The sequence below is a fragment of the Oncorhynchus clarkii genome, chromosome 17 (assembly GCF_045791955.1).
Source record: "Oncorhynchus clarkii lewisi isolate Uvic-CL-2024 chromosome 17, UVic_Ocla_1.0, whole genome shotgun sequence".
Classification (NCBI taxonomy): Eukaryota; Metazoa; Chordata; class Actinopteri; order Salmoniformes; family Salmonidae; genus Oncorhynchus; species Oncorhynchus clarkii.
This window is the reverse complement of record NC_092163.1, coordinates 69,094,322-69,121,476: the sequence shown is the minus strand read 5'-3', so window position 1 is coordinate 69,121,476 and position 27,155 is coordinate 69,094,322. Positions and strand designations below refer to the sequence as shown.

The 27,155-nt window shown below is 41.3% G+C and overlaps 1 protein-coding gene across 3 annotated transcripts in view; it reads right to left on the bottom strand.

Annotated features, from left to right (window-relative positions):
• LOC139371327 (voltage-dependent calcium channel subunit alpha-2/delta-2-like) overlaps window positions 1-25,274 on the bottom strand; it is a 279,472-nt gene extending 254,198 nt beyond the window's left edge. For 2 of the 3 annotated variants that reach the window (XM_071111660.1, XM_071111656.1), the window contains exons 1-2: window positions 24,998-25,248; window positions 10,210-10,291 (exon numbers count right to left, since the gene is read on the bottom strand). In XM_071111660.1, coding sequence (XP_070967761.1) covers window positions 10,210-10,291; window positions 24,998-25,113 — 198 coding nt within the window. In that variant the 5' untranslated portion in view covers window positions 25,114-25,248. Of the gene's footprint in view, window positions 1-10,209; window positions 10,292-24,997 lie in introns of all 3 variants that reach the window. The other variant, XM_071111658.1, reaches the window with a different exon arrangement.
• Window positions 25,275-27,155: the final 1,881 nt, after the last annotated feature.

Genomic DNA, 27,155 nt, shown 5'->3' with positions numbered 1-27,155 from the left:
AGATGTGTGTCGTCTCTAGACTACAGAAACAGAAACAGGAGGCCAGATGTGTGTCGTCTCTAGAGTACAGAAACAGAAACAGGAGGCCAGATGTGTGTCGTCTCTAGACTACAGAATTAAGAGGCCAGATGTGTGTCGTCTCTAGAGTACAGAAACAGAAACAAGAGGCCAGATGTGTGTCGTCTCTAGAGTACAGAAACAGAAACAGGAGGCCAGATGTGTGTCGTCTCTAGAGTACAGAAACAGAAACAGGAGGCCAGATGTGTGTCGTCCCTAGATTACAGAAACGGAAACAGGAGGCCAGATGTGTGTCGTCTCTAGAGTACAGAAACAGAAACAGGAGGCCAGATGTGCGTCGTCTCTAGAGTACAGAAACAGGAGGCCAGATGTGTGTCGTCTCTAAAGAATCAGAAACAGGAAGCCAGATGTGTCGTCTCTACAGATTCAGAAGCAGGAGGCCAGATGTGTGTCGTCTCTAGAGTACAGAAACAGAAACAGGAGGCCAGATGTGTGTCGTCTCTACAGAAACAGAAACAGGAGGCCAGATGTGTGTCATCTCTAGAGTACACAAACAGGAGGCCAGATGTGTGTCGTCTCTAGAGTACAGAAACAGGAGGCCAGATGTGTGTCGTCTCTAAAGAATCAGAAACAGGAAGCCAGATGTGTGTCGTCTCTACAGATTCAGAAACAGGAGGCCAGATGTGTGTCTTCTCTAGAGTACAGAAACAGGAGGCCAGATGTGTGTCGTCTATACAGAATCAGAAACAGGAGGCCAGATATGTGTCGTCTCTACAGAAACAGAAACAGGAGGCCAGATGTGTGTCGTCTCTACAGAATCAGAAACAGGAGGCCAGATGTGTGTCGTCTCTAGACTACAGAAACAGAAACAGGAGGCCAGATATGTGTCGTCTCTAGACTACAGAAACAGGAGGCCAGATGTGTGTCGTCTCTACAGAAACAGAAACAGGAGGCCAGATGTGTGTCGTCTCTAGAGTACAGAAACAGAAACAGGAGGCCAGATGTGTGTCTTCTCTAGAGTACAGAAACAGAAACAGGAGGCCAGATGTGTGTCGTCTCTAGACTACAGAAACAGAAACAGGAGGCCAGATGTGTGTCGTCTCTAGAGTACAGAAACAGAAACAGGAGGCCAGATGTGTGTCGTCTCTAGACTACAGAATTAAGAGGCCAGATGTGTGTCGTCTCTAGAGTACAGAAACAGAAACAAGAGGCCAGATGTGTGTCGTCTCTAGAGTACAGAAACAGGAGGCCAGATGTGTGTGGTCTCTAGAGTTTAATACATACTGTAGACACACGGCTGGTGTTGATTCCATTTGGACCAGAAGCAATACAACAGTAGACCTAGCTTCAGAGAGAGAGAGAGAGAGAGAGAGAGAGAGAGAGAGAGAGAGAGAGAGAGAGAGAGAGAGAGAGAGAGAGAGAGGGTACTCCTATGGTAGGTACACCTATAGCTCATCTCTTGGCAGTATTACCGTAGACTACTTAATCACTGACCTCAACCCAGAGTCTCTCAGAACATTCAGTAATATTAAGAAATGCTATAGATGGAAGGAATGTAGTGTGGAAACCTACCAAAAAACAATTATGCCACAACAAATTCAATCCCTTTTAGACAACTTCCTGGACAAAACGTTCCACTGTAATAGTGAAGGTGTAAAGTTGGCAGTAGAAAATCGAAATAGTATATTTGACCTCTCAGCTTCCCCATCAAATCAAAAAAAATCAAACAGAAAACCTATGAAAATGAACAACAATGACAAATGGTTTGATGAAGAATGCAAAAACCTAAGAAAGAAATTGAGAAACCTGTCCAACCAAAAACAGAGACCCAGAAAACCTGAGTCTACGCCTTCACTATGGTGAATCACTAATACAGAAATACACTACGGAAAAATAAGGAACAGTATGTCAGATATCAGCTCGATGTAACTGAAGAATCCATAGACTCTAACCACTTCTGGGAAAATTGGAAAACACTAAACAAACAACAACATGAATAATTACAGTTGTCATGTCTTTACTACTGAAGACTGATAGTTTTTATCAAAGATTCTCTGTAATTAGTTATTACGCAATTAGACTGATTAATCATGTAACCGTAATTACTAGGAAGTCGGGGCACCAAGGAAAAATATTCAGATTACAAAGTTATAATTTCCTAAAATAACTTTTCAGATATTTTATCTGATCAATGAGTCTTTGAATTAATGAATTATTTACTTTACCTCACGTTAGCCTCATTCCAAACGTCGAAAATGGTTGGTTATCTGCACGAACCCAGTCTTCACTATGATTCATCCATACATCAATTGTCTTAAATAATTTATTTATTACTAACTAAGTAATTCACAGAAATGCATAAACAAACAAACAAACAAGGTAAATGTGGTTACATGAAATGATAGGAGAATGTGCCCTAGTGGGCTAAACCGGCATGGCAGCTTGTTAGACAAAAGGGGAAGTGGGGGTCGAATAAGAAGTCACTACAAAGTGATAATTATAACAATTGAAATGCTAATCCTTTGCACATGAACACTCACTCATTCTGGAACAATTGCAATCAATATATATATATTTATGCTCAGTGTGTCGTCTTGATCGCTGGTGAAAAGTTAATTTCTTTGGTCCGTCTCTCTCCCGCTCTCTCTCGGTCGTGGTTAGAGGGGATTGTTCAGAGTGACATTCGTTATAGAATGGATGTTTCGGTGGTTGTCGTTATTTGCGTTCAATGATAGCGAATTCCTAGCTGCAGACTAGTAATTCATATCAAAGACTTGTTCTTATTCTGTCGGTATCGATAGTCTAAGAGTTTAACCACGTGGTATGGTTAAAAGATTCAGCAATGGTCTACAACCTTTGTCCTCCTAATGGAGAAAAACATGGTCTGCAACCTTTAGCCATCTCGTAATTGAGGTAAGCTCGGTCTGCTGATCGAAAACCCGAGTGGGGGTTTTATTCGGAAGGTCCGAAGAGGGCTGTCCCAGGATGTCTGACCCTAACTGGGTTCAGGGGCGGTCCTCTGATTTAGTTCAAATCAAAAGGGAATTGTATTTTTCTTCATTAAACAGTCCAAAATCATATTACACAATTATACAAACAGTATCATACTCACTCATTCATCTTATACAACAATTAGATGTAAACCTCATATCTGAGGCTATTATATAAACCGCATTATGGTAATGTGGCCACACTGTCTCCCATGAGCTTCCCCAAGTTGTGACAAACGGACCAGTTCGTAGCTGGATTCTTCGCCGACCTTTTATACTTTCTCCGGAACATGAAATTTGTTCGTACCTCAAGTTCTGTGAGGTGGAAGGATTTCCTTTGTCCTCTATGAAAATTGACTCTCTCTCTGCTATGTGGCAGGGTCTTCTCAGGAATTTACGACCTCTGTCCACAGCAGCCTGATTGAATGAGGCAAGGGGGAGGCAGGGAGAGGGGGATGGGGTTGCTATACCGAAAGAGGCCAACGTCATGACACAGTGTATCTATCAAAAATGGAGATGTATGGGTAAACTCCAATCTTTTTGGCACAATAACAAAGAACAAACAGCAAAAACATATACAGTGCCTTGCGAAAGTATTCAGCCCCCTTGAACTTTGCGACCTTTTGCCACATTTCAGGCTTCAAACATAAAGATATAAAACTGTATTTTTTTGTGAAGAATCAACAACAAGTGGGACACAATCATGAAGTGGAATGACATTTATTGGATATTTCAAACTTTTTTAACAAATCAAAAACTGAAAACTTGGGCGTGCAAAATTATTCAGCCCCTTTACTTTCAGTGCAGCAAACTCTCTCCAGAAGTTCAGTGAGGATCTCTGAATGATCCAATGTTGACCTAAATGACTAATGATGATAAATACAATCCACCTGTGTGTAATCAAGTCTCCGTATAAATGCACCTGCACTGTGATAGTCTCAGAGGTCCGTTAAAAGGAGAGCATCATGAAGAACAAGGAACACACCAGGCAGGTCCGAGATACTGTTGTGAAGAAGTTTAAAGCCGGATTTGGATACAAAAAGATTTCCCAAGCTTTAAACATCCCAAGGAGCACTGTGCAAGCGATAATATTGAAATGGAAGGAGTATCAGACCACTGCAAATCTACCAAGACCTGGCCGTCCCTCTAAACTTTCAGCTCATACAAGGAGAAGACTGATCAGAGATGCAGCCAAGAGGCCCATGATCACTCTGGATGAACTGCAGAGATCTACAGCTGAGGTGGGAGACTCTGTCCATAGGACAACAATCAGTCGTATATTGCACAAATCTGGCCTTTATGGAAGAGTGGCAAGAAGAAAGCCATTTCTTAAAGATATCCATAAAAAGTGTTGTTTAAAGTTTGCCACAAGACACCTGGGAGACACACCAAACATGTGGAAGAAGGTGCTCTGGTCAGATGAAACCAAAATTGAACTTTTTGGCAACAATGCAAGACGTTATGTTTGGCGTAAAAGCAACACAGCTCATCACCCTGAACACACCATCCCCACTGTCAAACATGGTGGTGGCAGCATCATGGTTTGGGCCTGCTTTTCTTCAGCAGGGACAGGGAAGATGGTTAAAATTGATGGGAAGATGGATGGAGCCAAATACAGGACCATTCTGGAAGAAAACCTGATGGAGTCTGCAAAAGACCTGAGACTGGGACGGAGATTTGTCTTCCAACAAGACAATGATCCAAAACATAAAGCAAAATCTACAATGGAATGGTTCAAAAATAAACATATCCAGGTGTTAGAATGGCCAAGTCAAAGTCCAGACCTGAATCCAATCGAGAATCTGTGGAAAGAACTGAAAACTGCTGTTCACAAATGCTCTCCATCCAACCTCACTGAGCTCGAGCTGTTTTGCAAGGAGGAATGGGAAAAAATGTCAGTCTCTCGATGTAAAAAACTGATAGAGACATACCCCAAGCGACTTACAGCTGTAATCGCAGCAAAAGGTGGCGCTACAAAGTATTAACTTAAGGGGGCTGAATAATTTTGCACACCCAATTTTTCAGTTTTTGATTTGTTAAAAAAGTTTGAAATATCCAATAAATGTCGTTCCACTTCATGATTGTGTCCCACCTGTTGTTGATTCTTCACAAAAAAATACAGTTTTATGTCTTTATGTTTGAAGCCTGAAATATGGCAAAAGGTTGCAAAGTTCAAGGGGGCCGAATACTTTCGCAAGGCACTGTACATGATCAAATACAAATCTTAGAATCAACTAATAAAGAAGACCAGAACCCACTGGATTATCCAATGACCTTAAATGAACTACAGGATGAAATACAAACCATCCAACCCAAAAAGGCCTGTGGTGTTGATGGTATCCTACATGAAATGATAAAATATACAGACAACAAATTACAATTGGCTATAGATAAACTTTTTAACATCATCCTTAGCTCTGGCATCTTCCCCAATAGTTGGAACCAAGGACTGATCACCCCAATCCACAAATATGGGGACAAATTTGACCTCAATAACTACCGTGGGAAATGCGTCAACAGCAACCCTGGTAAAACCCTCGGCATTATCATAAATAGCAGACTTGTACATTTCCTCAGTGCAGAGCAAATGTCAAATTGCCTTTTTACCAAATTATCGTACGACAGACCAACATTATAAAATCCATGTACACAAACAACAAGTGTGTGGTTAAAATAGGCGAAAAATACACACATGGCCGTGGGGTGAGACAGGGATGCAGCTTAAGCCTCACCCTCTTCAACATATATATCAACAAATTGGCGAGGGCACTAGAATGTCTGCAGCACCCGGCCTCACCCTACTAAAACCTGAAGTCAAATGTCTACTATTTGCTGATGACCTGGGCCCTGACAGTAAATCTCAGTAAGACCAAAATAATGTTGTTCCAAAAAAGGTCCAGTCGCCAGGAACACATACAAATTCCATCTAGACACCGTTTCCCTAGAGCACACTAAAAACGATACAGACCTTGGCCTAAACATCAGCGCCACAGGTAACTTTCACAAAGCTGTGAACGATCTGAGAGACAAGGCAAGAAGGGCCTTCTATGCCATCAAAAGAAACATAGAATTTGACATACCAATTATGATTTGGCTAAAAATACTTGAATCAGTTATAGAACCCATTGCAATTTATGGTTGTGAGGTCTGGGGTCCAGCCATCAACCAAGAATTCACAAAATGGGACAAACACCAAATTGAGACTCTGCATGCAAATTTCTACAAAAATATCCTCAGTGTACAACGTAAAACACTAAATAATGCACGCAGAGCAGAATTAGGCCAATACCCTCTAATTATCAAAATCCAGAAAATAGCCGCTAAATTCTACAACCATTCCCAAAACTTCCATAACAAAGCCATCACCCATATATTTATTTATTTTTCCTTTTGTACTTTAACCATTTGCACATCGTTACAATACTGTATATAGACATAATATTACATTTGAAACGTCTTTATTCTTTTGGAACTTCTGAGAGTGTAATGTTTACTCTTCATTTTCATTGTATATTTTGTATATTATCTACTTTTATTTCACCTTTATTTAACCAGGTAGGCTAGTTGAGAACAAGTTCTCATTTACAACTGCAACCTGGCCAAGATAAAGCAAAGTAGTTCGACACATACAACAACACAGAGTTACACATGGAATAAACAAACATACAGTCAACAATACAGTAGAAAAGTCTATATACAGTGAGTGCAAATGAGGTAGAATAAGGGAGGTAAGGCAATAAATAGGCCACGGTGGCGAAGTAAATACAATATAGCAATTAAACACTGGAATGGTAGATGTGCAGAAGATTAATGTGCAAGTAGAGATACTAGGGTGCAAAGGAGAAAGATAAATAAATAAATACAGTATTGGGATGAGGTAGTTGGATGGGCTATTTACAGATGGGCTATGTACAGGTGCAGTGATTTGTGAGCTGCTCTGATAGCTGGTGCTTAAAGCTAGTGAAGGAGATATGAGTCTCCAGCTTCAGTGATTTTTGCAATTCGTTCCAGTCATTGGCAGCAAAGAACTGGAAGGAAAGGTGGCCAAAGGAAGAATTGGCTTTGGGGGTGACCAGTGAGATATACCTGCTGGAGCGCGTGCTACGGGTGGGTGCTGCTATTGTGACCAGTGTGCTGAGATAAGGCGGGGCTTTACCTAGCAGAGACTTGTAGATGACCTAGATCCAGTGGGTTTGGGGGTGAGTATGAAGCGAGGGCCGCAGTGGTGGATAGTATATTGGGCTTTGGTGATAAAACAGATGGCACTGTGATAGACTACATCCAATTTGTTGAGTAGAGTTTTCGAGGCTATTTTGTAAATGATGTTACTGAGGTCAAGGATCGGTAGGATAGGGTTTGTTTGCAGCATGAGTGAAGGAGGCTTTGTTGTGAAATAGGAAGCCAATTCTAGATTTAATTTTGGATTGGAGATGCTTAATGTGAGTCTGAAAGGAGAGTTTGTAGTCTAACCAGACACCTAGGTATTTGTAGTTGTCCACATATTCTAGGCTAGAACCGTCCGGTTTGACACACTGAACTCGATCAGAGAAGTAGTTGGTGAACCAGGCGAGGCAATCATTTGAGAAACCAAGGCTGTTGAGTCTGCCGATTAGAGCGTGGTGATTAACAGAGTTGAAAGCCTTGGCCAGGTTGATGAATACAGCTGCACAGAAATGTCTCTTATCGATGGCGGTTATGATATCTTTTAGGACCTTGAGCGTGGCTGAGGTGCACCCATGACCAGCTCTGAAACCAGATTGCATAGAGGAGAAGGTACAGTGGGATTCGAAATGGTCGGTAATCTGTTTGTTAACTTGACTTTCAAAGACCTTAGAAAGGCAGGGTAGGATGAATATAGGTCTGTAACAGTTTGGGTCTAGAGTGTCTCCCCCTTTGAAGAGGGGGATGACCGCGGCAGCTTTCCAATATTTGGAAATCTCAGACGATACGAAAGAGAGGTTGAACAGGCTAGTAATAGGGGTTGCAACAATTTCGGCAGATAATTTTAGAATGAGAGGGTCTAGCCCAGCTGATTTGTAGGGATCCAGATTTTGCAGCTCTTTCAGAACATCATCTGTCTGGATTTGGGTGAAGGAGAAGCGGGGGCGCTTGGGCAAGTTGCTGCAGGGGGTGCAAAGCTGTTGGCCGGGGCAGGTGTAGCCAGGTGGAAAGCATGGCCAGCTGTAGAAAAATGCTTATTGAAATGATCGATTATTGTAGATTTATCGGTGGTGACAGTGTTTGTATCAAATCCCGTTAGCGGGATCGATTTGACAACAACCGGTGAAATGTCAGAGCGACAAATTAAAATTAAATTATTAGAAATATTTAACTTTCATACAATCACAAGTGCAATACACAAAAATAAAGCTTAACTTCTTGTTAATGCAGCCACCATGTCAGATTTCAAAAAGGCTTTACGGCGAAAGCAAACCATGCTATTATCTGAGGACAGCACCCCATCAAACAAACACATGACAATCATATTTCAACCCGCCAGGCGCGACACAAAACTCAGAAATAACAATATAATTAATGCCTTATCTTTGAAGATCTTCTTCTGTTGGCATTCCAATATGTCCCATAAACATCACAAATTGTCCTTTTGTTTGATTAATTCCGTCGTTACATCCCCAAAATGTCCATTTATTTGGCACGTTTGATTCAGAAAAACACCGGTATCAACTCGCCCAACATGGCTACAAATTATCTAATAAATTACCTGTAATCTTCAAACAACTTTCCTACTCCAACTTTAGGTATTTTAAAACGTAAATAATCAATAAAATTTAAGACGGGATAAACTGTGTTCAATAGCGGATAAAATCAAAGTGGACGAGCTTCAGGTCGCTCGCCCCAAACAAAAGAGTCCACTTGGCTCGACTCCCAGAAAGGAAAGGGCTACTTCTTCATTCCTCAAAGGAAAAACATCAACCAATTTCTAACATCTAGTGGAAGCCATAGGAACTGCAAGCATTTTCTATTAAAACGGGCTTGCCATAGAAAACTAATGGAAAACAGATTGACCCCAAAAAAATATTTCCCTGCCAAATCAGTTCTGTTATACTCACAGACATTGTTCAAACAGTTTTATAAATATCAGAGTGCTTTCTATCAAAATATACTAATAATAATCATATCCTAGCTTCTGGGCCTGAGTAGCAGGCAGTTACTTTGGGCATGTTTCTCATCCGGACGTGAAAATACTGCCCCCTATCCCAGAGAGGCTAGACTCAGTGCAGTGGGCAGCTGGGAAGAGGTGCTCTGATTCTCCATGGACTTTACAGTGTCCCAAAATCTTTTGGAATTAGTGCTACAGGATGCAAACTTCTGTTTGAAAAAGCTGGCCATAGATTTCCTAACTGACTATGTGTATATTGGTTCCTGACTTTCCTGAAAAGTTGCATATTGCGGGGGCTATTCGATGCTAATGCAGAAAGCCACAGGATGTTTTGTGCTGGTCAAGGGCAGTCAAGTCTTGGGTGAACCAAGGGCTATATCTGTTCTTAGTTCTACATTTTGAATGGTGCATGCTTTTTTAAGATGGTGAGGAAAGCACTTTTAAAGAATAACCAGGCATCCTCTACTGACGGGATGAGGTCAATATACTTCCAGGATACCCGAGACAGGTCGATTAGAAAGGCCTGCTCACTGAAGTGTTTTAGGGAGCGTTTGACAGTGATGAGGTGTGGTCGTTTGACCGCAGACCCATTACGCACGCAGGCAATGAGGCAGTGATCGCTGAGATCCTGGTTGAAGACAGCAGAGGTGTATTTAGAAGGAAAGTTGGTCAGGATGATATCTAAGAGGTTGCCCATGGTTACGGATTTAGGGTTGTACCTGGTAGGATCCTTGATAATTTGTGTGAGATTGAGGGCGTCTAGCTTAGATTGTAGGACGGCCGGGGTGTTAAGCATATCCCAGTTTCGGTCACCTAACAGTACGAACTCTGAAGATAGATGGGGGGAAATCAATTCACATATGGTGTCCAGGGCACAGCTGTGGGCTGAGGGGGGTCTATAACCAGAGGCAACGGTGAGAGACTTGTTTCTGGAAAGGTGCATTTTTAAAAGTAAAAGCTTGAATTGTTTGGGCACAGACCTGGATAGTATGACAGAACTCTGCAGGCTACCTCTGCAGTAGATGCATTGGATCAGATATGATCTTAAACCTCAAATGAAGTACAGTTCCCAGTACTTACCGATCTTATCTGCTGGGTTCCAGTGACCAACTGTATAGTCTTCTCCAGCTCCTTCTCAATGCGGCCTGCCCAATGCATCATTCTGAAGGAAGAAAGACACAGCTGTAACTTTAATATTCATGCTTTTCATAAATAATATGAGGCTGTAAAAAAGTACATTCCCTTCCCTTGTTTACCTCATGTGATGTACTGTACTGTACTGTCTGTCTGTCTGTCTGTCTGTCTGTCTGTCTGTCTGTCTGTCTGTCTGTCTGTCTGTCTGTCTGTCTGTCTGTCTGTCTGTCTGTCTGCCTGTCTGTCTGTCTGTCTGTCTGTCTGTCAGTCTGTCCATCTGTATTTCCATCTTTCTGTCCATCACCCACTCCCCTCCTTCCCTCCATAGACACACTTATTTTTTATCTCCTAGCGTCAGTTTCATTCATCAACATCCCTTCCAGATGTCAATCATCCCAGTAAGGTTCTGGTTGGATGGAGTGTGAGTGTGTGTTCTGAAAGCTGGGCTTGGATCAGTAGCACAGCTTAAAGGGGCATGTAATAAAACATTTAAAATGCAGGTCTGACAGAAGTGCACAATAAGCAGGAGGCTCTCTCAGTGGATGAAGCCAAGTCTGGAATGAAGAGATCAAACATCTGGAGTACCCCACTGTAGATCTCCCACCAAGACTACAAATGACTGGATCAAGATGTTCACAAGCTGCTGTTCAATCAACAAGAGTTAGCAACTTAGAGTGGAGGCCCTACCCACCCAGGCATCAACCACCCCCATCTAAAAGAGAAATAATTACAATCACATACATAAAATAGATCATTAATGAGTAATAATAAACAGTAAGTCTAATCAAATTGTATTTGTCACATGTGCCGAATGAAATGCTTACTTGCAAGCCCTTAACCAACAATGCTTTAAGAAGTTAAGAAAAATCTGTGTTAAGTAAAAAAATAGATCATAAAAGTAACAAATAAATAAAAAGCAGCAGTAAAGTAGCAATAGTAAGGTTATATACAGGTGATACTGGTACAGAGTCAATGTGCTGGGGCATGTAGGTAGAGTTAAAGTGACTATGCACAGATAATAAACAGAGTGTAGCAGCAGCGTAAAAGAGGGGTCTAGGTAGCCCTTGACTAGGGTGGCTAGAGTCCTTGACAATGTTTAGGGCCTTCCTCTGACATCCCCTGGTATAGAGGTCCTGGATGGCAGGAAGCTTGGCCCCAGTGATGTACCGGGCCGTACGCACTACCCTCTGTAGTGCATTGTGGTCAGAGGCCGAGCAGTTGCCATACCAGGCAGTGATGTAACCAGTCAGGATGCTCTCGATGGTGCAGCTGTAGAGCCTTTTGAGGATCTGAGGACCCATGCCAAATATTTTCAGTCTCCTAACGGGGAATAGGCTTTGTCGGGCCCTCTTCATGACTGTCTTAGTGTTTGGACCATGATAGTTTGTTGGTAATGTGGACACCAAGGACCTTGAAGCTCTCAATCTGCTCCACTACAGCCCTGTCGATGAGAATGGAGTTTGCTCTGTCCTCTTTTTCCTTCAGTCCGCAATAATCTCCTTTGTGTTGATCACGTTGAGGGAAAGGTTGTTGTCCTGGCACCACACAGCCAGGTCTCTGATCTCCTCCCTATAGGCTGTCTCGTCGTTGTCGTTGATCAGGCCTACCACTGTTGTGTCATCGGCAAACTTGACGATGGTGTTGGAGTCGTGCCTGGCCATGCAGTCATGAGTGAGCAGGGAGTACAGGAGGGGAATAAGCACGCACCCCTGAGGGGCCCCCGTGTTGAGGATTAGCATGGCAAATGTATTGTTACCTACCATTAACACCTGGGGGCGGCCCTCAGGAAGTCCAGGATCCAGTTGCAGAGGGAGGTGTTTAGTCCTAGGGTCCTTAGCTTATTGATGAGCTTTGAGAGCACTATGGTGTTGAACGCTGAGCTGTAGTCAATGAATAGCATTCTCACATAGGTGTTTCTTTTGTTCAGATGGGAAAGGGCAGTGTTGAGTGCAATAGAGATTGCATCATCTGTGAATCTGTTTGGGCGGTATACAAATTGGTGTGACTCTAGGGTTTCTGGGATAATGGTGTTTATATGAGCCATGACCAGCCTTTCAAAGCACTTCATGGCTACAGACTTGAGTGCTACGGGTCGGTAGTCGTTTAGGCAGGTTTATTTAGTGTTCTTGGACACAGGGACTATGGTGGTCTGCTTGAAACATGTTGGTATTACAGAATAAGTCAGGGACAAGTTGAAAATGTCAGTGAAGACACTTGCCAGTTGGTCAGCGCATATTCGGAGTACACGTCCTGGTAATCCGTCTGGCCCTGTGAATGTTGACCTCTTTATAGGTCTTATTCACATTGACTACGGCGTGATCACACAATCGTCCGGAACAGCTGATGCTCTCAAGCATGTTTCCGTGTTACTTGCCTTGAAGCGAGCATAGAAGTAATTTAGGTTGTCTGGTTGGCTCGTGTCACTGGGCAGCTCGCGGCTGTGCTTCCATGTACAAATGTTAAGGAAATAGTAACTCTACAAACATGAAGCTCTTTCTTCGCTCATATTTGTATTGGGGCTTGCGAAGCATGACTCTCCCCTTTAAATCTTCATCATACTTATTATTATTATTATTATTTAGAACGCTATTCTTCTTACACTATTTAAGCTATAAACGTCATTCAAACTTTCAAATGTGTAGACCGGTCTGGAAGAGTGTGCATGTATACAACTTTTTGATATCTTTTATACTTTTTAAATTATTAAGCTTTTAGTCAGTTTTTTTTGTCCTTCATCCACTTGCACGGAATTCCCTCTACATTCTAAAGGTCCCATTGTGACATTATCACCTCCAACATTCCATTCACAGTAAATGCAACGACAACGACTTCCATTCACAGTAAATGCAACAAAAAGTTAGAGGGTATGACACCTGGTCTATTTCCCTGCTATTCAAATCTGAAATTGAAACAAAAAGATCTGCAACCAATCTAACGATACAGCTGTTTTAGTAACCGAAATAACACAGCATTTCAGACATCTTGGTCTACTTCTCTGCTAGAGTCTAAACATAATTATCTCATACCCACTGGCCACTGGCTCCAGGCTGGCTCCAGGCCACTGGCTCCAGGTCATCTACAAGTCCATGCTAGGTAAAGCTCCACCTTATCTCAGTTCACTGGTCACGATGACAACACCCACCCGTAACACGCGCTCCAGCAGGTGTATCTCACTGATCATCCTTAAAGCCAACACCTAATTTGGCCGCCTTTCGTTCCAGTTCTCTGCTGCCTGTGACTGGAACGAATTGCAAAAATCGCTGAAGTTGGAGACTTTTATCTCCCTCACCAACTTCAAACATCTGCTATCTGAGCAGCTAACCGATCGCTGCAGCTGTACATAGTCTATCGGTAAATAGCCCACCCAATTTACCTACCTCATCCCCATACTGTTTATATTTATTTACTTTTCTGCTCTTTTGCACACCAGTATCTCTACCTGTACATGACCATCTGATCATTTATCACTCCAGTGTTAATCTGCAAAATTGTAATTATTCGCCTACCTCCTCATGCCTTTTGCACACAATGTATATAGACTCTTTTTTTTCTTTTTTTTCTACTGTGTTATTGACTTGTTTATTGTTTACTCCATGTGTAACTCTGTGTTGTCTGTTCACACTGCTATGCTTTATCTTGGCCAGGTCGCAGCTGTAAATGAGAACTTGTTCTCAACTTGCCTACCTGGTTAAATAAAGGTGAAATAAATAAAAAATAAATAAAAAATACCAATCAGAAGTTACAGCTGTTTGTCAGAGTTTAAAGTGAGGAAAAGTAGCTAGCTAAAGCAGCTCTCTCATGTCTCATCATTGAGCAGCCCAAATGGAGCCGTTGCGATGGATACTCACACACACAGAGAAGCGCACGTGGCAGCACAGGCAAATATTATGATGAGGGTGAAGAAGGTAATTGAATTTAGAACAATAGTGTAATGATGGTGAAGAATTGTGAACACGAAGAAAGTAGCTACAAGGAAGTATCCGAGGCAACAGCGCATCATCCTCCTTCTCAGGATCGTGCCCTGCGCTCTAAATAACTCAACTGGCTAGTTCGCCTATCTGTAAAGAGAAGGGAGGGCTGTACAATTGATCTTGCTGCTCTAATTGGATAGAGTGAAGCTGTCTCAGTTCACTCGCTTCATATTTCACCCAATCTCTTCTCAATGCACTTCTTTCAGTTAAGTTTAAATGTCGTTCCACTTCATGATTGTGTCCCACTTGTTGTTGATTCTTCACAAAAAAATACAGTTTTATATCTTTATGTTTGAAGCCTGAAATGTGGCAAAAGGTCGCAAAGTTCAAGGGGGCCGAATACTTTCGCAAGGCACTGTAACTGCTTTGCTTTATTTAGTAAAGTAAAACTGTCAACTTCTTACACTACCACATTTAAAAAAAAATCTAAAGCAAGCCGCACATCTTTACTTCATGTAAAGTTACCATCTAGTTTGTGCTTGTGTTTTGACGAGACAGCAGCAGCTGGGCTCTGAGCCACGCAGCCTTTCAGTTCAGACACACTGTCATTTGCTCTCTGGATAAGAGCGCCTGCTAAATGACTCAAATGTAGATGTAATTTGTCTCTTAATAATATGACAAAAATAAATGTCAGCGTTAAAAGATTCTTATGAAAGACAAGAAAAGACAGATCTATGAAATCTGATTGATGAGAGGGTGTTTCAGACATAATTATGCACTAGACCTGTCTTTTTTATTTCCGCGCTGGGAGAGTTCAACCAATGACATCATTGGTTGATTGAGCCTACTGCCTAATCTAAAAAAAAAAATGGATTCATGTTTTGTAGCAATTATTGTGGGCTTTGTGTTTCGCTGATTGCACGATCACAGTATCAGGGAGTAGATATGGTTGTCCTTCTTCAATAGAGCCATTGGACTTCTCCCAACGATGTTGCAGCATATCTAGGTTGACTAGTTTTCCCTGGCTTTGTAAAGACTACAGCCTGACGGGAGCCCTACTTCCTTGCTCCCGAACTCGAAGGCAGGCTTTTCCAAACGGGGGTGGTACCAGTTTACAGTTTCATTGGAGCCATGTTACCATGCACTGTCGATCCGAGATTGCTAAATAATTAGCTACAATGGCTGCTTCTGATGATTCCTCTTCCCAAGAAGAGCAGGACAATGAAACATTTTTTGATGTTCTTTTACATAGGAACACACAGCCCTATTTATTTGTGCCGGAATAAACTGAAGAGGAGTTGCGAGACCAGCAGGCAGCGGCGGCAGCCTAGACCAGCTGGACCAGGACTCAGGTGGGCAAATGACAAAAAAGTAAGTTGTTTTGCTGTCGGTAGCTAACTGTCAATATAACCTATATTTTTACACAAGGCAGTGTTTTTCAGTAAAGTACAATTTGATCGATTTGGCCATAACGAGGCTTGCTAGTACCTCTACAAGCCAGGCTAGCCATATTTAGCTAGCTGTTTTTGCTATACTTCAAATATACCGTAGTACAATATTATAGCTAGTTAGCTAACTAGTCTACAGTAGCTAGCCTCGGTGCCTCTCATTCGGATCAGAACTGGATGCATGTTTTAATGATGTTGGCGGAGAGTAGCGGAATTACTTTGGCTTTATGACTCATATTAGTCTTGGAGTAACTATAACTGTGTGTTATAACTAGCTAGTTAATGTGTGTTTGTGGGATGTCTCATATTCTACACCATGCTGCTACTGTAGGAATACAGACAGTACACAACGATTGGCCATGAACAAATAAGTTGATGACTCAAGAGATGTGAAAGGTCCCATAACAACAATCTCCCCTTGTATCAAAGTGACTCCGAACACCTCACTGCACCCACCAAACATACCATATTATGGAAGTATTCCCTTTGTGGAACTGTAGTATTTATTATAAGCGTTAGTAGTATATTTTTCTTTCTACTGTATATATGTCATACATTGCCATAACTGTTCCTGTGTACTGCTGTGTAAACTCACCTCGGTCTCTTGAGCAAATAAACTTGGCCTTGAATACAAGTCATGTCTACTTATTTGCTATATTGACAGACTAATCTGCTGTTTTATTGTTTTATTGTTTTATTGAAACATGTTTACTTTGCACAATACTTATTTTCCACCATAATTTGCAAATAAATTCCTTAAAAATCCTACAATGTGATTTTCTGGATTTTTTTCCTTCTCATTTTGCCTGTCATAGTTGAAGTGTACCTATGTGAAAATTACAGGCCACTCTCATCTTTTTAAGTGGGAGAACTTGCACAATTGGTGGCTGACTAAATACTTTTTTGCCCCACTGTATGTACAACAGCTAGAAATATCATGGCCCAATATTGGACTAAAGGAGCCTATCGTTACTCCTTAGTCCAGGGACCTTACATTTCCATTTAAATGGTGAATTGGCTCTGGTAGACAAAACAGTCTACCAGAGCCAACAGACACCTCACAAGTCCTCAACTGGCAGCTTCATTAAATAGTACCCACAAAACACCAGTCTCAATGTCAACAGTGAAGAGGCGACTCCGGGATGCTAGACTTCTAGCAGAGTTGCATTGAAAAAGCCATATCTCAGACTGGCCAATAAAAACAAAATATTAAGATGGGCAAGAACACAGACACTGGACAAAGTCGCCTCCTCACTGTTGACGTTGAGACTGGTGTTTTTTGGGTACTATTTAATGAAGCTGCCAGTTGAGGACTTGTGAGGTGTCTGTTTCTAAAACTAGACACTAACGTACTTGTCATCTTGCTCAGTTGTACACTAGGGCATCCCACTCCTCTTTCTATTCTGGTTAGAGCCGGTTTGCGCTGTTCTGTGATGGGAGTAGTACACAGCGTTGTACGAGATCTTCAGTTTCTTGGCAATTTCTTGCATGGAATAGCCTTAATTTCTCAGAACAAGAATAGACTGACAAGTTTCAGAAGAAAGTTATTTGTTTCTGGCCATTTGAGCCTGTAATCGAGACCCACAAATGCAGATGCTCCAGATACTCAACTAGTCTAAAGAAGGCCAGTTTTATTGCTTCTTTAATCAGAACAACAGTTTTCAGCTGTGTTAACATAATTGCCAAAGGGTTTTCTATTGATCAATTAGCCTTTAAAATAATAAACTTGGATTAGCTAACACAACGTGTCATTGGAACACAGGAGTGATGGTTGCTTATTATGGTCCTCTATTCGCCTAGGTAGATATTCCATAAAAAATCAGCCGTTTCCAGCTACAACAGTCATTTACAGTATTAACAATGTCTACACTGTATTTATGATTAATATTATGTTATTTTAATGAACGAAAAATGTTGTTCTCTTTCAAAAACAAGGCCATTTCTAAGTGACACCAAACTTTTTAACTGTAGTGTACATATCTACATTAATGGCCTCCCGAGTGGCACGGTGGTCTAAGGTGTAACAGTATAAATTTAAACCGTCCCCTCGCCCATACCCGGGCGCGAACCAGGGACCTTCTGCACATATCAACAACTGACACCTACGAAGCGTCGTTACCCATCGCTCCACAAAAGCCACGGCCCTTGCAGAGCAAGGGGAACTACTACTTCAAGGTCTCAGAGCAAGTGACGTCACTGATTGAAACGCTATTTAGCGCCCACGCTAACTAAGCTAGCCGTTTCACATCCGTTACAAAGGCACTGCATGTGCCATTTGAGATCCTGGTTCGAGTCCAGGCTCTGACATTTCTAAGTGACCCCAAACCTTTGAACAGTAGTGAATGTGGTGAAATGTCCCTTTAAGCAATACCAGTCTGCCAAGAAGTGACAGTGAGACCTGGAAGCACTGAGGATAGTTAACGGTACGTCATGTCTTTAACAAGGCCCACTGACAGGAATCAGATAATACATAGGCCTCTGTGAGTGTAGAGCCAAACACATGTTCAAATGTTACTAAGATATAGACTTGTGTACTGACTGTGTTTATAATGTGTATATGATATAGAGTACAAGACAAGGAAAGAGAGAGGCCTCTAACAGGATTGCGCAAGGCAGGATTGCTGAAGAAAGCTCACTGACTATGAAAAGCTCACCGGTAGCAATGAAGTGAAAACAGACCACACTGGAGCAGAATGAACTGATGCTGACAGCTACAGATGTAGGATCTTAATTTGAACACTCTTTTGTTGCTGTTTTGATGCTGAGAAGTATTTTGGTCTCTAATAAAGCCATTTTGAGGAGAAAAACTCATTCTGATTGGCGGTGCCTGGCTCCTCAGTGGGTGGGCCTATGCCCTCCCAGGCCCCCCGATGGCTGCACCCCTGCCCAGTCATGTGAGATCCATAGATTAGGGCCTAAGGAATTTATTTAAATTGACTGATTTCATTATATTAACTGTAACTCAGTAAAATCTTTGAAATTGTTGCATTTTGCATTTATATTTTTGTTCAGTATACATAAATGAACGGAAAACCCACACTAACACACGGTTATATTAACAGTATTGCACTTCTCATGTAGCCTACTTCTGGACAGCTAATAGCCTAGCCTCTGATCAAATAACATTATGGACTAAACGTTCAAATCCTGTTACTGCAGGATTAGTTTGCTGTGAGAATATAGGTCAAATTAAGATTTGACATCTGTAGTGACAATGCCTCTGTCCCCAAGCTAAATACTCCTTACACAACTTGACTAGTGTACAGTACAGTCGCCTATACACAATCACACATACTGTAGACAGACACAACTAAATTGTATACATACTAATCTAAAACACACACACACTCACACACACACACAAAAACAAGCAGGCCTTTGTTGCGGAAGACAGCAGACCCCTTCCTATTTTAGAGGGTCCCTGCCCTTCTGCTCTCTGTCCCTCACTCAAATCAATTCTGTTAAATTCATTATCATTTCATCAACATCAATGAAATCTACAGAAAAAACAACAACTAATGGGGTACAATTGTTCCTTAATACACACATTTAATAACAAATCAAGCACGACCTCTACATTACTAAAGTAGTAATTACAGGGCCTTCAGAAAGTAATCAACCCCCTGACTTTTTCCACATTTTGTTTTGTTCCAGCCTGAATTAAATATAGATCAAATTGACATTTTGTCACTAATTACACTTTGGATGGTGAATCACAGTGGCGGTCGGTGCCGTTTAAGATGAGGGAGGACAATATTGTTATTAATGAGCATGGCCTTATATCTATTAGCTACAGCATATTGGATGACTGTCATTCATATTCCAATCACCCATGTCAATGTAACATCGATAGGTTTAGGCTACTACATGATACTAACATTTTCCCTATACCCATCATGAGGTTGCTACAACCTAGCCGATGAGTTAAAGTTTACAACGTAGGTGCACAGATCGAGAGAAATTTGAGTAATCAAGGTGACAGACATTGACACATTCAATACCACCTTGCACACTCTTGCCTGCATCTAGCTGATCTAGGGTGTAATCGGTAGTCTAACAGTTGCAAACGAGAATTTCTATTGGACAAATTCAGGTATGTTCATCCCCATTTCGTTCAGTTTGCTTCTGTTTTAAGAAAAACATTTCAACAGAATCGGAGGAATGAATTACACCCCTGATCACACGCAAACACAGTTCACTTTCATAGCAGCCACATACAAACAGCATGATCCCTTTGATTGTGGTATAATTCCTTCTCGCATCTACACGATCTCCTCCTCTCACCTTTTCCCTACGCTTGTGGACTTCAGTGCACAACATATCAGCTATGTGACCAGGTGAACTAAACTTCCCAAGCCAAACTTTTATCTCATACTCGCGAACCGCTACACACAGCCTACATCGTTGACAGCATATTAACGCCATAGTCAACATAGGTACAAGAACTAACCCGTTAGTAAACGCACTACAATCATGCAGCACAGTGTACAGTCAGCAGCGAGCAGTTTAGCAGTTACATCGGCGGGCTCCGGTGACAATAAATTAATAAAACCAAAAGATGACATTGACTTGGAAGAGTTCCACTGTTTGATAGCCATAGCCAGCTAGCTAACATAGCATCCATCTCTGTTTGATCCTGGTGTTTGAGTAGACTATACTAGCTAGCTGCATTCGCTAGCTAAGTAAGTGAAAGTTTCAAAAAATACAACAAACTATGGCTAGCGCACGCTGTCTACTTGTTCATTTTTTAAGAAATGTATTTGTTCAAAACTGTTCAACTATTGTCTTTCTCTGTCTTTGAGTCAACTACTCACCACATGTTATGCACTGCAGTGCTAGCTAACTGTAGCTTATGCTTTCAGTACTAGATTAATTATCTGATCCTTTGATGGACAACTTATCAGTTCATGCTGCAACAGCTCTGATAGGTTGGAGGTCGTCCTCTGGAAGTTGTCAAAATTACTGTGTAAGTCTATGGAAGGGGGTAAGAACCACGAGCCTCCTAGGTTTTGTATTAAAGTCAGTGTACCCAGAGGAGGACGGAAACTAACTATCCTCCGGCTACACCATGATGCTACCCTACAGAGTGTTGTTGAGGCTACTGTAGACCTACATTGCAAAACAGTTTGTTTTTATCAATTATTTGGTGATGTGAATATTTAGAATAGTTTTAACTAAAAATAATAACGTTTTTAATGTTTCATTATTTTTATTTTTATGAAATTCCATGAGGAGAATGATCCTCCCCTTCCTCCTCTGAGGAGCCTCCACTGGTGTATCAATACACCCAGTCACAACAAAGATACAGGTGTCCTTCCTAACTCTGTTGCCTGGAGAAGAAAGAAACCGCTCAGGGATTTGACCATAAGGCCAATGGGGACTTTAAAACAGTTACAGAGTTTAATTACTGTGGTAGGAGAAAACTGAGGTAGGATCAGCAACATTGTAGTTACTCCACAATACTAACCTAAATGACAGAGTGAAAATATTCCAAAACATGCATCCTGTTTGCAATAAAACTGCAAAAAATGTGGCAAAGAAATGTTATTTTAGCTCTATTCCGTTTATTGTTTTTATAAAAAATAAACAGAATAGAGCTAAGCACAGGCAAAATCCTAGAGGGAAACCTGGTTCAGTCTGCTTTCCAACAGACACTGAAAGATAACTTCACCTTTCAGCTGGAAAATAACTTAAAAACACAAGGCCAAATATACACTGGAGTTGCTGATCATTGAATGTTCCTGAGTGGCCTAGTTACAGTTTTGACTTAAATCGGCTTGGAAATCTATGGCAAGACTTGAAAATGGCTGTCTAGCAATGATCCACAACCAATTTGACAGAGCTTAAATAATTTTTTAAGTTGTAATTTGCAAATATTGTACAATCCAGGTGTGCAAAGATCTTTGAGACCCAGAAAGACCCGGAAAGGTTTCTTGTAGGGTTAGGTTTTGGAATAGATATTGAAAAAGGGTGTGACCTTTTGCGATTGAATGAACAACACCTGTCTGTAAATATTATTAATCTACAAACACATCAACTACAATATATTTCAAATATATCAACCATTAAACTACCACAGACCTTCATTCTGAGATATGAAAAACAAAATGGGTGTGAACTATCCCTCTAAACTGTAAATATTGCTGGTTTGACCTATGGACTCTCAACAAGTGACCTTAGAAGGTAAGCTCATGGCTGATGTATCTGATGTTCAAACCAAGCCAATGATGACCTTCATTTGGGCTGTAGGATATTAAATCCAAAAGCACATTAAATACAACTTTTCGTATGAACCTAGAATAATTCATTGGGCTACATAATATGGGCATGAACAGACCTAAAAGTAGGCCTACAAATCCATCAAATATCGTTCAGCGAGTTTGGGACATTTATTGGGCCTATCATCCAAGACTGTCTCAGGAACAAAATGAAACGTGCTTAAAATATCAACCCTATAGCTCTTCAGTCAGACGCCATCACCACGTTTCGGCGATGGATCTCTAAACCCAAGTAATTTCTAGTGAAGTGAAGCATTGAACAAATCTTTCATAATTGAAGTTGGACTATTTTCATAGCTATGTTTATGTTTGTGAAATTACCTATACTTTTATGCACAATATTGTAAGATAAAGTATACCTCATTTACCTTGAGATGATTGTGTAAGATCCTTTCCACCTCCGATAACTGTAAGGAGTTTTCTCCAACATTATTTGTTACAACAAATGAACTGTACTGTTCGGCACACACACACACTGTGATACACACACCGGCGACAACACCAGGGTGTCACACATTCCTCTGGATTGCCTTTATCCAATGTCACGTCGTACCCTTTTCTCTTCATTGAGTGTTGGTTCACCATTTTCACCTTGAGGACTCTTTTCATTAGAACTATTTTTGTCCAGTTCACATACTTTTTGTGAGTTACTGACATTCTTAATGGCCTCTAATAATAACTTAGTTTCTTATCCAAACAACTAGGGGACTATTCTTATGTAACCTAACCCTATAAGAGTTGACTCAGTCCAGAAAGAAAAGTAACCTATACCTACAGTTTAGAAATTAGGCTATCATGTCAATAACATAATTATAAGGCTTCACACTCCTTATTAGCCTAAAGCCTAAATACAAAATAATAATGATTAGTAGGCTAAATGTTTACATTTATTTTAGCTGGAGTAGCCTAAAACAGTTATATCTAGAATATCTTGACACACATTTGTCTCTGTGAGAATCGCCATCATAAATCCTGTAATGGCCCACTACGCACTGAGCTAGCTGCTACAAATACAGCTTCCGAGGCAGGACCTGATAGCCTATAGATAACAACTGCCAATTTACACAGTCTATGTATGACACAGGCTACTAATGCCCCACTAAGAGGGGTGAAGCATCAGTTTGAATTACACATGTTTTTATTAGGCTATCAGAAGGATGTCATCATGTGCGTGATTGTGTAGCTGCACAGACTGCATACTATTGTATTATTTTACAAACCATGCATTGGAAGGGAATAAATAGATTTGGAATTATTGAATAGTCTATCAAACTAGCGGATGCACCTGAGGAGGAAAGTTCCCAAATCCATCTTTATTAAAATCGGATACATCATATTGATCCCCATTTACAGAACGGGTGGGACTAATCCTGAATGCTGATTTGTAAAAAAAAATAAAATACAAAAAAGTTAAATGAATAAAAAAATAAAAAAACGCATTCCAGCCGGTATCTATTCCACGAGTTACCACTGGCTAAATCTGTGACCTTAAAATGCCTATTTACTCTGTTCCATCTGACTGCACAATCCACTGTCTCTCACAACCCCAATGATCAGGCAGCACAAGTCACATAGTCTGCACACATGCTATATTTTTTATATCAAATAAAGACATTCCGAAAGCGATATTATGAATGTTTATAAAATCTGAAATGACATAAACAGCTAAATAACCGTTGTATTTGGATTTGCAGATTCATTTATCCTAATCCATGGGACAGAATCGGAAACAACGCCAAAAGCTTCTCAGTTAGAGAGAGTGGGGGGATTCGGACTCAAAGCATTAGCTCGGCTATACAATACTGTTGCTTGTTTAATCCCAGAAGAAACAAGGAAAGCAACAGTAAGACTCCAGAGTCAGACCACCTTCACTGACACAAGAAATGCAGAAAAAAATAGGCTACACATTGATTGAATCACAAAATTTAAAAAATATATATATAGGCTACTGCAATAAATGTCCATTTTATATAGCATTTTATTATGTTTCAAAAGTTGTGAATAACGGGCCCAATAATGCTTATTAAAACGCCTGGGGACCTATTTACTTATACATATTGTGCAGTCTATTCTCGTTCAGACACTATAATAAAACACTGTCAATTAATACATGTTTTGTTTTGTTTATACAATTTGATTAAATATTATGAAGAAAAACTAGCTGAAACTTGACGGACACGAAGGTGAATAGCTTACATCGAACACACTACAATGGAAAGATGAATCCAAAACCATTCTAAAGGATAGGCATGCGCCTTAGCTTCTTTTTGTCATATATTTCCAATCTATTTAGGTCGAGGAGAGAAATATATACAGACCTATATATTCGTAAAATTAAATTTAAGAATTCGTTCTCCTTCACACCAACCTGGTGACAGGCAGGTGAATGCCACAGCACAACCGGAGGGCTAGATTTGGACATCCTCCCGGGCACTTTTCTTCCCTACCTGAGTTATGCCAGAGGGGCATGGCATTTTGCTGCTTTAAATTGACTGAATAGGCCTAACGGTAATTAAAAATTGCAATAATGTCAGCAGGATTGCTTGATAATTAGGCTACTTTGATTGTGAGTTTTAAAGGATTGTCATTGTGACTTGGTATAGATCGAAGCAGCTATCACCCATGCGCCGGCAGAATGCTTTTTAAAAACATTGTAGCATGTTTGCCTATCCGTTATGAACACAGAAGACAACAAAATAGGTGACCTGCATTGAGCGGAAATCGTATCCCAAGCCATGATTAATAATTTAATGCCCATGCTATTACGGCGAGCACCTGTGCCCCATTAGTAGCCTATGATGCATCGATCCATGAACGCAACATCCCATAGCCTAATCAACAATATATGCAAGGGCAGAAGCGGTAGACCCTCATATTATATGGCTAGATTGTCATTGCTATAATAATATTCTTGCAAGCGGATATATCTATAACATAGCTCACGCATGGTTCAGAGACGGAAACTGCGTTTCTGTTTCAACATCAGACAGCATCGCGCGATTATCGCACCTAGTAAACAGCGTTGTTTGGGCCACCTGTCCCAGTTCTGCGCTCTCCGCAGTATCCCTGTTTCTTTCGCACCCCAAATGGTACTTACGTGTAGTGTTGGGGGAAGCGGAGGCTCCCCGTTGCCGGCGAAGATAAGCTAATGATGAGGATAGTTTGGATTGAGAACAGACAGAATATACCGTAGGACTGAGCGCAGATCGCCATTTTCCATTAAATATTCAAGAAACCGGCATAAATAGAATAGGGTCGTGATAATAATAGTCTCTTAGAGCGGAGCTAATAATAAACGCTGAGCTCCGAAAGTGTGTCGGTTGATGGCGAGGCTCCTCAAGACCTTGCGCTGTGAAATCTCAATCTGAAACGTACAGAGGACTGGCAGCTCAAGACAACCGATTCGAAGACTCACAGATGCATTGACGCTGCTGCCACCGCTGGTGCTGCTGTGCCTTTGCGCACTCGCTCTCCTCCCTCCCTCTCCCTTGCACATTTGCTCCCCTCGCTCCCTCTCCAACCGAACGCGTGAACACAAGACGACACATTCGCTCCAATATTCCTACGCGACAGACGGGGGCGCGCGTGCAGTCTATATCACTGTCCTGTTTTCCATGCTTTCTCCTCTCCTCCTTGGTTCCCACGCTGAAAGACTGGGGAAAGTCAACAATTAGGAGCACAAATGAAGGCTTTATTTAGGTAATTACAGACATGACTAGAGGGGGAATAAATGAACTAGAGTGTAAGCATTCTGCATCACTAAAGTTCCTAAGGGCTTCTCTCAGACCAAATGAGTTCTAGTAACTTAAAAGGAGTTTGACCCAACATAATATAAACAATATGGCAGGAAGAGGCATAATGTATTCAGTACCTCTGTTTTCTCTGTGTCAACTGTTTAAATTGGTCTCCAAAAGGTTGATTAGTTGCAGTCAGATTCTATACAGACACCCTCAACAACCCCAAATATGTATTAACATGTTGTGTCCTAACATCTATAACATAAAATGATACCCATGATTACTGACCCAGTAAAAATACAAGAAACAGGGCTCCCTAGTGGTGCAGTGGTCTAAGATACTGCATCTCAGTGCAGAGGCGTCACTGCAGTCCCTGGTTCGAATCCAGGCTGTGTCACATCTGGCCGTGATTGGGAGTCCCGTAGGGCAGCGCACAATTGGACCAGCGGCGTCCGGGTTTGGCCCGAGGTAGACCGTCATTGTAAATATGAATTTGTTCTTAACTGACTTGCCTAGTTCAATAAAGGTTGAAATAAAAACAGACATATCCAGGTGCTCCAGATCCCTGTGCCAGGCTGGTTTTATCTGTAAGTCTTGGTTCAGTCGATCAGCAGGGGACATTCAGGTGCTCTCCTAACTGAAGCAAACAGCCAGCTTTGGTGTGCAGCAGCTTTGTCACACAGTGATAGGTAGCCTGAGAGATAGGACAGAAAGGACATGTTAGGACGCAACTAACTAGAAAGAAAACCTGAGAGAAAGGACATGTTAGGACGCAACTAACTAGAAAGAAAACCCTCACCGGAATAAAGGACTGAGGAGCCTCCATGCAACAATGTATCAGCTAAATCTGGGTTTGTTTACCAAACCTTTACTGGACTACAGTTTATGTTCTATTGACCAGCTAGGGCTCTCGTAGTCTCCTCGTCTAGAGTTTCTCTCTTAGACTTGTATGATCCAGTCAGACAGCCCCACAGTACCAGAGACATGCTGAGGGCTGATTCATTATTCCCAATGGGACACCAGCTTTAATTAATACTCTGATGATATATTCAAATCAGCACATTTCCCAACATAGACCATTTCTGCTGACTCATTGCCGTCCTGATGTCTCCTTCCTCTCACACATATGCAAAGTCCTCTCAAAGCACCTGGCCCACGGGGCCTAAGGAGACGTGCAACTGCCATTCAGAACCACTCTAATTGTGAGTAATTGTATTAACCTCTATCACACAGAGAGTTGACATGTGTAGAGGGTTTACAATATACAGTGTCACCATGACTACATACTTACAGGGAAGTCTCTGGACTGGGGGGAGAATGATGTCACGTACAGATTCCATATAATGTACAGGACATTTTAACAAATATAAATGTAATACATTTTCACACATAAAACAGAACTGGTGGAGCTGTGCCATTAATGGTGGTTGGCTCATTGTTTTTTACTGTGATGAACGCTGTTCCATTCTGCCAGTGGTAAAGAGGGAGAAGACAATTACAAGTATGGAAATATACTAT